Consider the following 12,780-nt stretch of genomic DNA (forward strand, 5'->3'; position numbering starts at 1 on the left):
GTTTTGGGAGCCATATATATGCTTAATGCAAGCATAATTTGGTACCGAAACACTATAGAACAGTGTTTCTCAAACTGTTGGGGGTTGGGACTCACTAGGTGGATTGCGAGTCAATTTCAGGTGGGTCCCTATTCGTTTCAATATTTTTTTAAAAATATATTAGACTTGATGCTACCACGGTCTGTGACTGCATTTGAGGAAATGTTACAGATCTGTACTTTGAATTAGGCTACTATGTTTATGCTTTTAACAATGATTTTGTTTAATGTATATATTCTTAAACGTGCTGGAATCCCTAGCATGTATTCACTGCTGAAACAGAGACGCCTGCGTTGGCTTGGTCATGTCGTGAGAATGGATGATGGCCGGATCCCAAAGGATCTCCTCTATGGAGAACTTGTGCAAGGAAAGCGCCCTACAGGTAGACCACAGCTGCGATACAAGGACATCTGCAAGAGGGATCTGAAGGCCTTAGGGATGGACCTCAACAAGTGGGAAACCCTGGCCTCTGAGCGGCCCGCTTGGAGGCAGGCTGTGCAGCATGGCCTTTCCCAGTTTGAAGAGACACTTGGCCAACAGTCTGAGGCTAAGAGGCAAAGAAGGAAGGCCCATAGCCAGGGAGACAGACCAGGGACAGACTGCACTTGCTCCCGGTGTGGAAGGGATTGTCACTCCCGGATTGGCCTTTTCAGCCACACTAGACGCTGTGCCAGAACCACCTTTCAGAGCGCGATACCATAGTCTTTCGAGACTGAAGGTTGCCAATACAATATTCTTAAAGTATACATTAATGTTAAACTATATATTTACCCCTGCTAACTGGGTAAGAGGCACTTTTTTCAAGTGGGTGCTCCTCTTTTATTTAGCAGGGGGAGAGTAACTGGCCCTCCTCCCCCCAGCAGTGTCTTTTCTAGTGGCTGCCTTCTGGTGTTCTTTTGCGTCTTTTAGTGAGCCCTTCTGGGACAGGGAGCCATTTGATTTTCTCTGTAAATCACTTTGTGAACTTTTTGTTGAAAAGCAGTATATAAATCATCATCATCATCATCATCATCATCATCATCATCATCATCATCATCTGTTCTTCTAAATTGCATCCCAGACTGTGTTATTTAGTTTAAAACAGTGCTTCTCAAATGTTTTGGGAGCTTTACTCCCAAAGTAAGTCTTTGGGAGGGAGGGCAAGGGTGGGTGGCTTGCTAATGTGCTTGCCTTCTCTGAAGATTCCAAGCCTTGAGGAGCCCTATGGAGGGCCCTGCACCTCCTGCTGCTTGCCTTAGCACACAGCAAGTAAAAGCACCCCCCTCACCCCCCTTAGTGACGTGACCCTGGGGATCACATCACTGCCCACTTCCCCTTAAAGGGGATTTCAGCAATTTCCTGAGAGATTAACATGTTAGCCCACTGGTCCCCAAACTTATCGTTGTCACGGTGGCCTTCTTTTGCAGTGGCCTCTTCTTTCTGGCTCCTGTAGGCACTACCATCTTGGATCATGCGCGATCTCATGCGATTATTGTAAGAATCCTGCAAGATATCTCACAGAATCCAAGATGACTGCACCTGGGAGAGCCAGGTTGCCAGAGACAGCCAGTGGCACCCCAGTAAGTTTTATGCGGCATCCCTGGGGGCTGCAGCACATAGTTTGGGAATCACTGTGTTCACCTTAGGATGCGATTTAGAGCCCAGTCCTGAGCTCTCACTGCCAGCGCTCCACCGGCGATGAGTATCGCAAATGTGCCATAAAGCACGTTCGCGGCCGGTGATAGCTCAGTGCCGGTGGATCACCAGTGCTCTGTGGCTCTGCAGTTGTGCAGACCGCCAGGTGGTGGAGAGGTGAGTGGAAGTGTGGAGGGAGGTGGGGAGGAGGTGTTCTGGGGCCGGGGGAGGTGGAGAGAGAGGGTGGGCAGGAGGCGTGCCAGGGGAGGGACCAGATCCTGAGCCTCCGTGTTGGGTCCGCCGCCTGACGTGGAGGCTTTTGATTCTATGGCAATGCAAGGGTTGCTGTAGAATTGAGTAGCCCCATTGCTGGGCTACTTCCCTTCCCCCTGAGGAGCCGCCGGTGACTGCCTGCTTGTGCTTAGGATGCCGCAGCAGACATTTTTGGTGCAGTGGCAGTCCCATGCTCCAGATTGGGCTGCCCGGCACTTATAGTGCTGTTTTTGTGGCTTATATACATGCTCTTTAATGGCATACAATTTGCATCATTTGCTCACAACTTATTTATTTGCATCTAAATCTGAGACCTCTTTGAAATTCATAGCTGTTATATTTGCCTGTACTATGGCTTATTTATGAAAATTACCACTGTGTAGAATCTGGCAAAGCTTATGTACCGCACTGTGTTGCTATGAGACGTAAGCTTTTAAATGCTGTGGGGGCCATAGATGAGACAGAGAATGTAATAATCAAATATGACAGTTTCCAAGGCTTTGTATAACCTGGAATCAGATTAACCATTAAAAAATGTTTCAATGTATAGAAAGAATCTGAGAGATCTACAGTGCAATCCTAGGCATGTCTACTAAGAAGCAAGACCCATTGTATTCAGTGGGGCTTACTCCCAGAAAAATGTGTACAGGATTGCAGCCCTAGAGGCCCTTTGGTCTGTAATTCTGCAACAAAGCACAGAATCCAATCTGGTGGGACCTATGATGTCCTACAGCAGCAGATTTCTTTGCCATCATCTTGCTCCCGAAGAGCTCAGGGCAAGATTACAGAGCATCATTTGTCTATTCTCATAATACTCATGGAAAGTAGGTTAGGCTGGGGGAGCAACTTATAAGTGCTTATAATCTATCAGCAGACCAGATTCCTGGTCAAATCACTGAGATGTTCAGATCATGAGACATATTTTGAGTTGTAATTGCCGTACAATCTGACATTATCAATATTTTTGTAGCATATCTTTAACGTAACCAACAAACTCCTTGGCCTTTCAACACTATGTAAGACCATTTTTACAGAATAAATGCACGGTAGCAGATAGAGTAGAGCTTTCAACAATATGTTATTAGGGGTTAGAGAGAGATCTTGGGCAATATTCGTTAGCAGGGGTATCCAAACCCCAGCCTGGGGGCCACATGCAGCCTGCAGCAAGCCTCTTTCCAGCCTGCAGCCAACCTCTTACCCCCTGAAAGCCTGTGGCCCACTCAGCTGAACATGACCAGAACTGTGCTCTGATTATATCTGAAGGGTGTTCTGGGGGCCAGAGAGGTTGAATGAATGAGCCCATTCATTCATTTATTCACTCATCTAAATGCCATCTCTAATTTAGTTATTTAAATTTTATATTTAAATCTTTTTTTGGGCCCTCAACACCACACCAGATATTTGATGCAGCCCTCTGGCCAAAAAGAGACCCCCTTTGGAGACCCCTGTTCTTTAGTATGGTGATACAGATGTTTAGAGTTGCTAACTCAGACTGTGGTTCTTCCTGGAGAAGATTTTACCCAATTGATATGATGTTGGAAATTCCTGGAGTTCAGGAATCATTTTTATGGATTGCTTTTTGGAATAATCTGGAAATGGATTCTGATTCCTGGGGACTTCAGGCCTATGGTGTCATTTTATTGTTGCCATTTCTTTATTACAGCTGTGTAAAATAACATGCCTATTTTAACATGCCCCTAGAATATGAGATATGGCTGCCTGCCATACAGTTATTAAAAGTAAAGATCTGAAAAAAGGTTCACTGGGCAAGAGGTCTTGGATACGTACCAGGAATGAACCAGCAAGGGTGACCTGCAGGTGTTCAAGTGAATGTGACTGGCAACAGAATGGCTGGTGGAGTCTATTTCCCAGACTCTCAGCCTACTACACTGTCCTAACAGAATTTCCAGCACTGGCATAGCTGTGCCAGTGGGGCATGTGCTGTGTCCTCTAGTTGGGGGGCAGTCACGGAGTCCTCCTCAAGGTCAGGCAATGTTTGTTCTCTTACCTCGGAGTTGCATTGCCTTTACCTGGGTGCTGGAAAATAGGTTCAGATTGTGCTCTAAGCTAATTTAATTGCCTTTTTTTGTTCCCTTTTAGCGAGTGATCAATTGGCAAATATTTATGGTTGGTATCTAAATCCAGGGGCGTTTTAGTAACAACATATTTAACAGCAAATCTGCAACAGTCTGATATTTGGGAATAGTTGCTGCTCAGAGGAGGAAATGCTTAATCCATTAATCGTTCCAAAGGAGCTTGCAGAATATGCTCTGCTCTTATCGTGTTCTCCGCCCCCAGACCCTGAGTCAACACAGTTTGGCTGCAGTTCCATGGGCATCTGTGGAGCACGTGAAAATTGGCACAAGGCCTCCTTTGAATAGTATTGATGTTACGTGCCTGATAGCAGGCTATGAAACTCCCATTTCCTTATGGATGGACAATTATTTTAAATCATATGGTACTCCTGAAACACTGCTGCATAACATAAGAACATAAGAAGAGCCCTATTGGATCAGGTCAAAGACCCATCTAGTCCAGCTTCCTGTATCTAGCAGTGGTCCACCAAATGCTTCAGGAAGCACACAAGACAGCAAGACACAACCTGTGTCCTGGTGCCCTCTCCTGCATCTGGCATTCTGAGGTAGCCTACTTCTAAAATCAGGAGATTGCGCATACGCATCATGACTTGTAAGATGGACTTTTCCTCCAGAAACTTGTCCAATCCCCTCTTAAAGGCATCCAGGCAAGATGCCATCACTACTTCCCGTGGCAAGGAGTTCCACAGACTAATTACACGCTGGGTAAAGAAATATTTTCTTTTGTCTGTCCTAACTCTCCCAACACTCAATTTTAGTGGATGTCCCCTGGTTCTGGTGTTATGTGAGAGGGAAAAGAGCTTCTCTTTATCCAGAGTGTCTCTCTAGCCAACATGTGACAATAGGGAAATATGTGGAAGTGATAGGACTGAGTTCACTGCTTTGTTTTTCCTGTGGGACTTTGTGTGTAAAGTTCTACTTTCGGTTTTGTGGTGAGAATCATCCTGGGCCTCTTCTGGTTTGAGGACTCTTTCGAAAATGAGAGCTATTGCTGTAGTTAAAGCTGTTAAACTTCTCACCCCTTTTAAAACAGCCATCAACATAAGTAAATCAGTGTTAGATACGGAAACTGTATGGCTTGGGTTTTAACCCAGCACCTGGCTCCGCAGTCCATAACAGGTATAAGAACTGTTCTAAGAGCACTGGTTTGTTTGCCCATGTTCCTGTTAACTAGTGGAGGCATAGCATACTTCTGTACAGTGTATTGTTCTCTGTAAGTAACTAATAATTGATAAATAATGTAATTCAGTGGTTCTCACACATTTAGCACCAGTACCCACTTTTTGGAATAAGAATCTGTAAAGATCCACCAGAAGTGATGCCATAACCGGAAGTGACATCATCAAGCAGGAAAATTTTTAACAATCCTAGGCTGCAATCCTACCTGCACTTATCCAGGACGCAGTCCCATTGACTATCATTGTTAAAAGAATATACATAGTAACTTGTTAAAAGTACAGTTCTGTAACATTTCCCCAAGTGCAGTCACAAACCATGATAGCATCCAGTCAAATATATTAAAAATAAAGTATTGAAATGAATGGAGACCCACCTGAAACTGGCTCACGACCCAGCTAGTGGGTCCCGACCCACGGTTTGAGAAACACTGACATAAATATAATTACTATTAAGTAATACATAAATAAATTTAAAACAATTGGACATAAATGCTTTTCAAACCACACAAAACTTCAGACATTGAGGCAAGCAAATAAACTTTGAGCTAAGCAAATTGAGTTCCTTCAAGAGAAGGAAATAGTCCCTTGGATATTTTAATACCACTGAAAATGAAGCAAACTTACTCCAATGTTTTGAGACTTTCAAAATGTGGAGAGGAAAGCAACATATATACTGTAGTTGCCTTCTAGTGAGGCAGCTCTGAGTGAGGTCATTGATTTGTTGAGATCAGTGCACTGATTGACAGGGGCTCTCCAGGTTTTCAGATAGAGGCGTTTCCCAGCCCTACCTGGAGGTTGCCAGGGATTGAACCTGGAACCTCTGCATATAAAACAGGTGCTTTCTATTACTGGGCTATGGCTCAACCCCTAATGTTCTTATTCGGAGAAATGATAAAGTGTTAAAAACAATAGGTGATGCTACAATTAATGTAGAATTCAGGAGTCCAAGATTAGAACAGACATCAGCAGCATGACAAGATGGTCTCAGTATTGCCAGAGAACAAGTGATCAAGGTTTCTCAGAATGACCTTGTTCTGTACTTGTGCTTAGGTGCCTGTTGTGTGGAAAAACAATGCCCTTAATCCTTTAATGCTTCCAGATTTTCTTTTGATTTTTAAATTGCTCCTTTGATCTCTTGCCCTAGTTTATTAGTATGTCTGTTTTCAGTTTGTGGTATTCACTCTAGAGTAATTTAGTTGAGACTTTAGCCCTGAATCATGGAAAAGTCCTTGCACCTACACACACAGTCCCAGGGATACAGGATCTGTGGATATTGGGTCTCCCTGTATGTAATATGTATGCTATCTGTTATATGTATGTACATATGTAGTACATACGTTATATGTAACCACTGATCTGGTTCTCTTCTGTTTTTCCTGCCAATCAATTGGAAGACAGGTCCCTTGACAGGCAGGAAGAAGTAAAGAGAAACATGGTAGCCTTTATATTAGCAAAGCCAGAGATTAATTTTAGGTTGCACTCTAAGTACGCGGTTTATAGAAGCCAAGGGTAGTATTACCTAGTGTTTGGAGCCTGTGGAATCAATGCAGAAACAAGTCAACATGTGCACTTTTACCATTTTCAGGTGGCTGAAGGTAATCTTCCTTCAGTTTTAAGATCCCTCTCTTGTATCTTAAATAATGAATTCTCAAAAGCACACAAAAACTGTGGGTTGTGATGCTCATCTATTAGAAAAAACATCTCTAAGCTGCAGAATGGTAATGCCTTTATTAGGAGCAATTAAAATGTTACAGAGTTGTGAGCAAAATTCAAAAATTGATCAAAGACTAAGAAATAAAATGACAATTTGGTGCCAGACTTCAGTGATTCCCTGTGTGGATGGGGACCTTCAATGTACACATAACAGTTTCTGTGCACATAATCTGCCCCAGTATCATAAAATGCACTGCTGTTCTGTCTCCTTTGTTGAAGTGGATCAGGAAGCTTGCCTGCACAGAAATTCTGTAGGTACACTGAAGCAGCAATAGGCCCCTGGGGTAGAAAACATAGGGCACAATCCTAACCAGGTCTACTCAGAAGTAAGTCCTATTTTGTTCAATGGGGCTTACTCTCAGGAAAGTGTGGTTAGGATTCCAGCCACAGTGTAAGAGAAAAACAGGCTTTCTAATGGTTTAAACCAGTCTCAACCAGTGTATGGGTACCTGCAGTGGTACTTGAGGTGGTGTCTAGTGGTACTCACAGGACCCCTGCTGCCCGGCATCAAGACCAGGAACGTGACACGACAAACACCACTAGGAGGCTTGGCTCAGCAGGCAGAGCTGCAAAGCATCCCATCCATCCTGAGCCTCTTACTGGTGTTTATCACATCACATCTGGCCTCCCAATCCAGAAGTAACTGGCAATGACATCATCACCAGTTACTTCTGGTGGTACTTTGAATAGGTGGACCATGTGAAGTGTTATGGCAGAGGACAAATGTTGAGAAACACCAGTTTAGCCTGTTATCTTTCTAAAGAGCTGGAGTTGTTTGGCAACTTGTTCTAATGTTCATTGCTTTAACCACCAAGAAAGCATTTTGAGTTACTTGTGGGAACAGTTAATTCTTCAACAGTGCAACACATTGTGCAGTGCACTTTTCTCTTTTCTGAGCAGCTTGTGTTCTGTTTGGATTTTGTTTTCTCCTGGGGTGCAGGAATAAGGCTGTGCATATTTCTCAGACAGCATTGGAGAAAACATTGTTTCACTATATGCCATGGGCAGAAAAGACCAGTCCATCACAAAGACGGCCCCAAAAGGGAAGGAAGGGAGGGAGGGAGGACAAGGATATGCTCCAGGAAATCCAGAAATAGTCTGTCTCCCTGCAATATAGAATCATTTTGAAGATGATTTTGCAGGACAGCTTCAGAGACAGCAAAACTCTTAGATGTGGATCTGGGTGATTCTCATTCAAGGCAGACTTACACCTGTCTTGTATATTGTGGCTTTAGATAACTTGCTCATTGTATCAGTTCCCCTATACAGACGGATTCTCAGACAGCTCTATACAGACGGAGAACTGGTCATAAAATGAGCACATCAGTGTTATGCACAAAACATGTTTTTGTTACATAGTCTTGACTTACATAGCACCCAAAGTTTTCCACTGAATAACTCAATAAAAGTCTTTTCTTGGCCATAGTTAAGGACAAATCTTTCCAGGTATCTCTATGCAAGTCTGAAACCAAGGAACCCTTTAATGTCTGAACATCTAAGTGATTTAAGATTGTTAGGTCAGGCTCAGTGTAGTTTGTTAGGAAATGAGCAGCCCAGCCCTACCTAAACTTCCTAGCTCTGACGCAGCAGCTCCAGCTCTGGCTACGCTACAACCTGTTGTGGGAGTTTAACAGATGGAAAGTTTCCTCAGGGTGAAAGAACATTTTTCCCCTCTGCTCTGGGTTAAGTCCCAGCCTGCGCAGTGGGTCAACTCAGCCTCACCAGTGATATAGCTGGCTCAAGTCTGAGTTGATCCAAGTTGTTGAATCAGGCCCCGGGAAGAGGAATAGGATATGGTGCACACTGGTGCCACCAAACCTGCCCCTCTTCCGGGCCTGATATGCCCACCCCTGTTGTCACCCTCCCCTGCCCTGTTCCACCTCCTCCCCACCAAACCCTGTCCCTGCTCTGCACTGCCCAGAACTTACCCACTTCAGCGGGCACTGCTCTGTAGGCTGGCACTGATGGGAAGGCTCTGGCCTTCCCACCAACACTATTAAGTGGTGCTTTATGACATGTTTGCGACAGCACATAGAGTTGGAAGAGCCTATAAGGTCTTCTAGTCCAAGCCCCTGCCTTAGACCGACAGAATGTTTGCTCTGCTGGGACAGTCAGATTCTGCCACAAATGCAGGCAGTAGAGGCTGCAATGTTTGCCTCGGTTTTTGGTTTGTTACATTTCTCATCTATCAATGATCAAACACCCATAGCACATAGCCAAGTTCTTTGCATTTTGCAGAGGAATTTTTCATAAACAAATGAATATGTAGCAGGCAAACACGGAAATAATACAGAATATAAATCAGTAGCATTAAATCTAGTCTGCATCTTTTTATGGCCATAGAAGAATGTGTGCGTGTATTCACATACGCTTTCCTGAGCATTGTAAGCATGCAATCACTTTGTAACTGTGATTGAATTAAAGTGGCATGGTAACTAGGTAACAAAGAGCAAAGAATGATTTTTATATAATTTCCATCTTTCACACTCCAATAATCTGTTCTGTGAATCTACGTGTAAACTCAAGGACTGAGGCTAGGAAAAAGCATTGATCAGGCTTTTATTTTTGATTCAAGAGACTGTGACATCTTTCAACATAATGCATTTAAAATCAAAGAAAGCATTATTATTATTATTATTTTGTTCCCTGACAGCAGATTACAGATCTGTACTTCAAAAAGTGTGGCATAAGCTTTTAACAAATGATTGTCTAACTTTAGTACCAGAGCTCGTCGATGCAGCTGTCACTACCCACTCTGCCAAAGATCTCCAGCAGCTCATGGATCGTTTTAGCAAGGCCTGCCAAGATTTTGGACTGACAATCAGCCTGAAGAAAACACAGGTCATGGTTCAGGATGTGGACTCACCTCCCTGCATTACAATCTCTGAGCATGAACTGGAGGTTGTCCATGACTTTGTGTACCTTGGCTCAACGATCTCCGACACTCATTCTCTCGATACCGAGCTAAACAAGCGCATCGGTAAAGCAGCTACCACGTTTTCCAGACTCACAAAGAGAGTCTGGTCCAACAAGAAGCTGACGGAACATACCAAGATCCAGGTCTACAGAGCTTGCGTCCTGAGTACACTTCTGTACTGCAGCGAGTCATGGACTCTTCGCTCACAACAGGAGAGGAAACTGAGCGCTTTCCACATGCGCTGCCTCCGACGCATCCTCGGCATCACCTGGCAGGACAAAGTTCCAAACAACACAGTCCTGGAACGTGCTGGAATCCCTAGCATGTATTCACTGCTGAAACAGAGACGCCTGCATTGGCTCGGTCATGTCGTGAGAATGGATGATGGCCGGATCCCAAAGGATCTCCTCTATGGAGAACTCGTGCAAGGAAAGCGCCCTACAGGTAGACCACAGCTGCGATACAAGGACATCTGCAAGAGGGATCTGAAGGCCTTAGGGATGGACCTCAACAAGTGGGAAACCCTGGCCTCTGAGCGGCCCGCTTGGAGGCAGGCTGTGCAGCATGGCCTTTCCCAGCTTGAAGAGACACTTTGCCAACAGTCTGAGGCTAAGAGGCAAAGAAGGAAGGCCCATAGCCAGGGAGACAGACCAGGGACAGACTGCACTTGCTCCCGGTGTGGAAGGGATTGTCACTCCCGGATTGGCCTTTTCAGCCACACTAGACGCTGTGCCAGAACCACCTTTCAGAGCGCGATACCATAGTCTTTCGAGACTGAAGGTTGCCAATACAATAGTACCAGAGCTCACAACTTTGCAAAATGTGCCCACAGTCTTCAAATCCAGAAATATTTGTTTCTGGAAAAATATGTGCAAGTTGTATCCTGTGTTGATTTGGCCACTGGCACGTATTGGAAAGGGTCATGCACGTAACTAGCTCTCATCAAATGACTTGCTATTGCTGCACTCAGCTCTCCCTTACAAAAGAGTGGCTGTGGTGTTTGCTTTGTGCTGAGTTACCTATGCCACAAGCATGTGCAGAGTATATTTTTAGCCGCAAACTGACAGGGCTCTGTGATTCAGTACTAAGGTTGGTACATAATATGCATATTGCTCCGTAATCATGCATTCCACCAGAGTGGAAAAATCTTCCGTTGGTATTCTTTTAATTACCCTATATAAACAGAAGGGTGATTAAAGTGTGTAAAGGGGTATCTAAACTGAATGGGCAGCCCAACCTTACCAAAATCCCCATGTGGCAATGCAGTGGCACTGGCATGGGCTATGCAACGTCCCATAGAGGATTTTTGGCTGCTGGAGGTCTCCTCAAGCTAAGGGGACATTGGTCCCCTTTGCCCCGGGGTAAGCCCCAGCAGCCCCATTGGGTCAACTTAGGTCAACATCGCTGGCACAAGTTCATGTTGATCTGTGCAAGTGGATCTGGCTGGGGAGGGGTTTAGGATTAGGCATGTGCTGCTGCTGCTGAACCTGCCCCCTATGGGCCGATCTCCCCACCCACTGCTCCATCTCCTCCCTATTCCTCCTCCTCCTGCTCCATTTATCCCCCTCCCTGCCCTCCTGCCACCCCATTCCACCCCTCTGCTGGGATTACCTGCTCCAGTGAGTCTTTGTCACTCTGCCAGCATGCACAGGAAAGCTCCAGTCTTCCCACTGGTGTGGTGGCTCACCACACTGCTGCAAAGTGCTTTATGGCACTTTTGCATCAGCCTGCACTGGTGGAAAGTGCAATCCACTGGCACAGGCCTTGGATGGGATTGGACCATAAATGGTCTTGATTATGTTCCCTCGGATGTTGTTTTTTTTTACGAAGTGATTGATATAGGAACTGTCTTGGTTGTGTTTTGGTGTTTTTTTGTTTTTGTTCCTCACCGATCTAATCTAACAACAAGATCTTCCTGTACAGCAAGCTATTATCATACTGAATTAGCCATGGCTAATTGGCAACAAGAACAGTGCATCCACTGACTGTAATTTCTTCCTATCAAGACACCTCATCCATGTGCAATTCAGTTCACATTAGACATATTGCTATCCCTGCCTAGTTATGACAAAGTGTTTTGAAGCCACGAAAGCATGGCCACTGTAGCTTGTCAACCAATTAAACTGAAAACAATCAGAGGCCCTTGGAGGACATTCTCATTATAAGAGGGTTCATCGAGCAAATCGGCTTCAGGATTTTCCCTAAGGGGAAGTATCCTAATTATGATGTGTTTTGTATATCAAAGAAAAAGCCCTAAAGAGTAACAAATTGTTCTGTTTCTTTCTAGGGACCTGGGTCACATTTGGAGGTCAGATTTCTGATGAGGTAAGCAGTGTTTCGTTTGACGACAATTCATATAGCAGGGTATGCGTGCGCTCTATATATAACATTAGAAGTCCAGTCACAGATGATGGAATAAACGAGTGTATTTCTGTCACAGGAAATGGCAGAGAATTATTACACCTGGGAGCAGAGAGTTTGCATTTCTCATGCGTTTCAGAACATCATCATTCTTTTCAGAATTTGGAATTTAATGTACAGTGTTTTCTGTGATAAAGTGATACTGCAATCAAATAAGGTTGTTTTTTTTAAAGTAGCAAAAATGAAATATATACACGTGTAATTGCCAGTGATATATGGATATGTGTGGTACAGGAACGTACAGTGGGTGGAGAGGCAGATTAGGCAGAGCCTCCTCACTGGAGTCCTTTGAAAAGGACTCAATTGTGTGAGGTATGCAAGCACACACAACACATCTCACACAGCAGTGGCGCATTTCAAAGGACTCTGGTGAGGAGGCCCTGCCTCACCCACCTCGCTTCCCTGATGTGATAGCTACTATAGTGTGGTGGTTAAGAGAGAGAGCTGGGCATAAAGCAGATCTGAGTTCAAACCTCACTGCAGTCTTAGAATGAACTGATAGCCTCAGGCTCAAATTACACATTCCAAT

General features: G+C 44.5%; 1 protein-coding gene across 4 annotated transcripts in view; it reads left to right on the forward strand.

The window, feature by feature from the left end:
* The window catches only part of KCNAB1 (potassium voltage-gated channel subfamily A regulatory beta subunit 1), a 163,904-nt gene that overhangs the window by 96,648 nt on the left and 54,476 nt on the right, over window positions 1–12,780 (forward strand). For all 4 annotated transcript variants that reach the window (XM_066619808.1, XM_066619809.1, XM_066619810.1 and 1 more), the window contains exon 3: window positions 12,118–12,155. In XM_066619808.1, the coding sequence (XP_066475905.1) occupies window positions 12,118–12,155 (38 nt within the window). The remainder of the gene's footprint in view (window positions 1–12,117; window positions 12,156–12,780) is intronic.

The sequence above is a fragment of the Tiliqua scincoides genome, chromosome 3, assembly GCF_035046505.1.
Source record: "Tiliqua scincoides isolate rTilSci1 chromosome 3, rTilSci1.hap2, whole genome shotgun sequence".
Classification (NCBI taxonomy): domain Eukaryota; kingdom Metazoa; phylum Chordata; class Lepidosauria; order Squamata; family Scincidae; genus Tiliqua; species Tiliqua scincoides.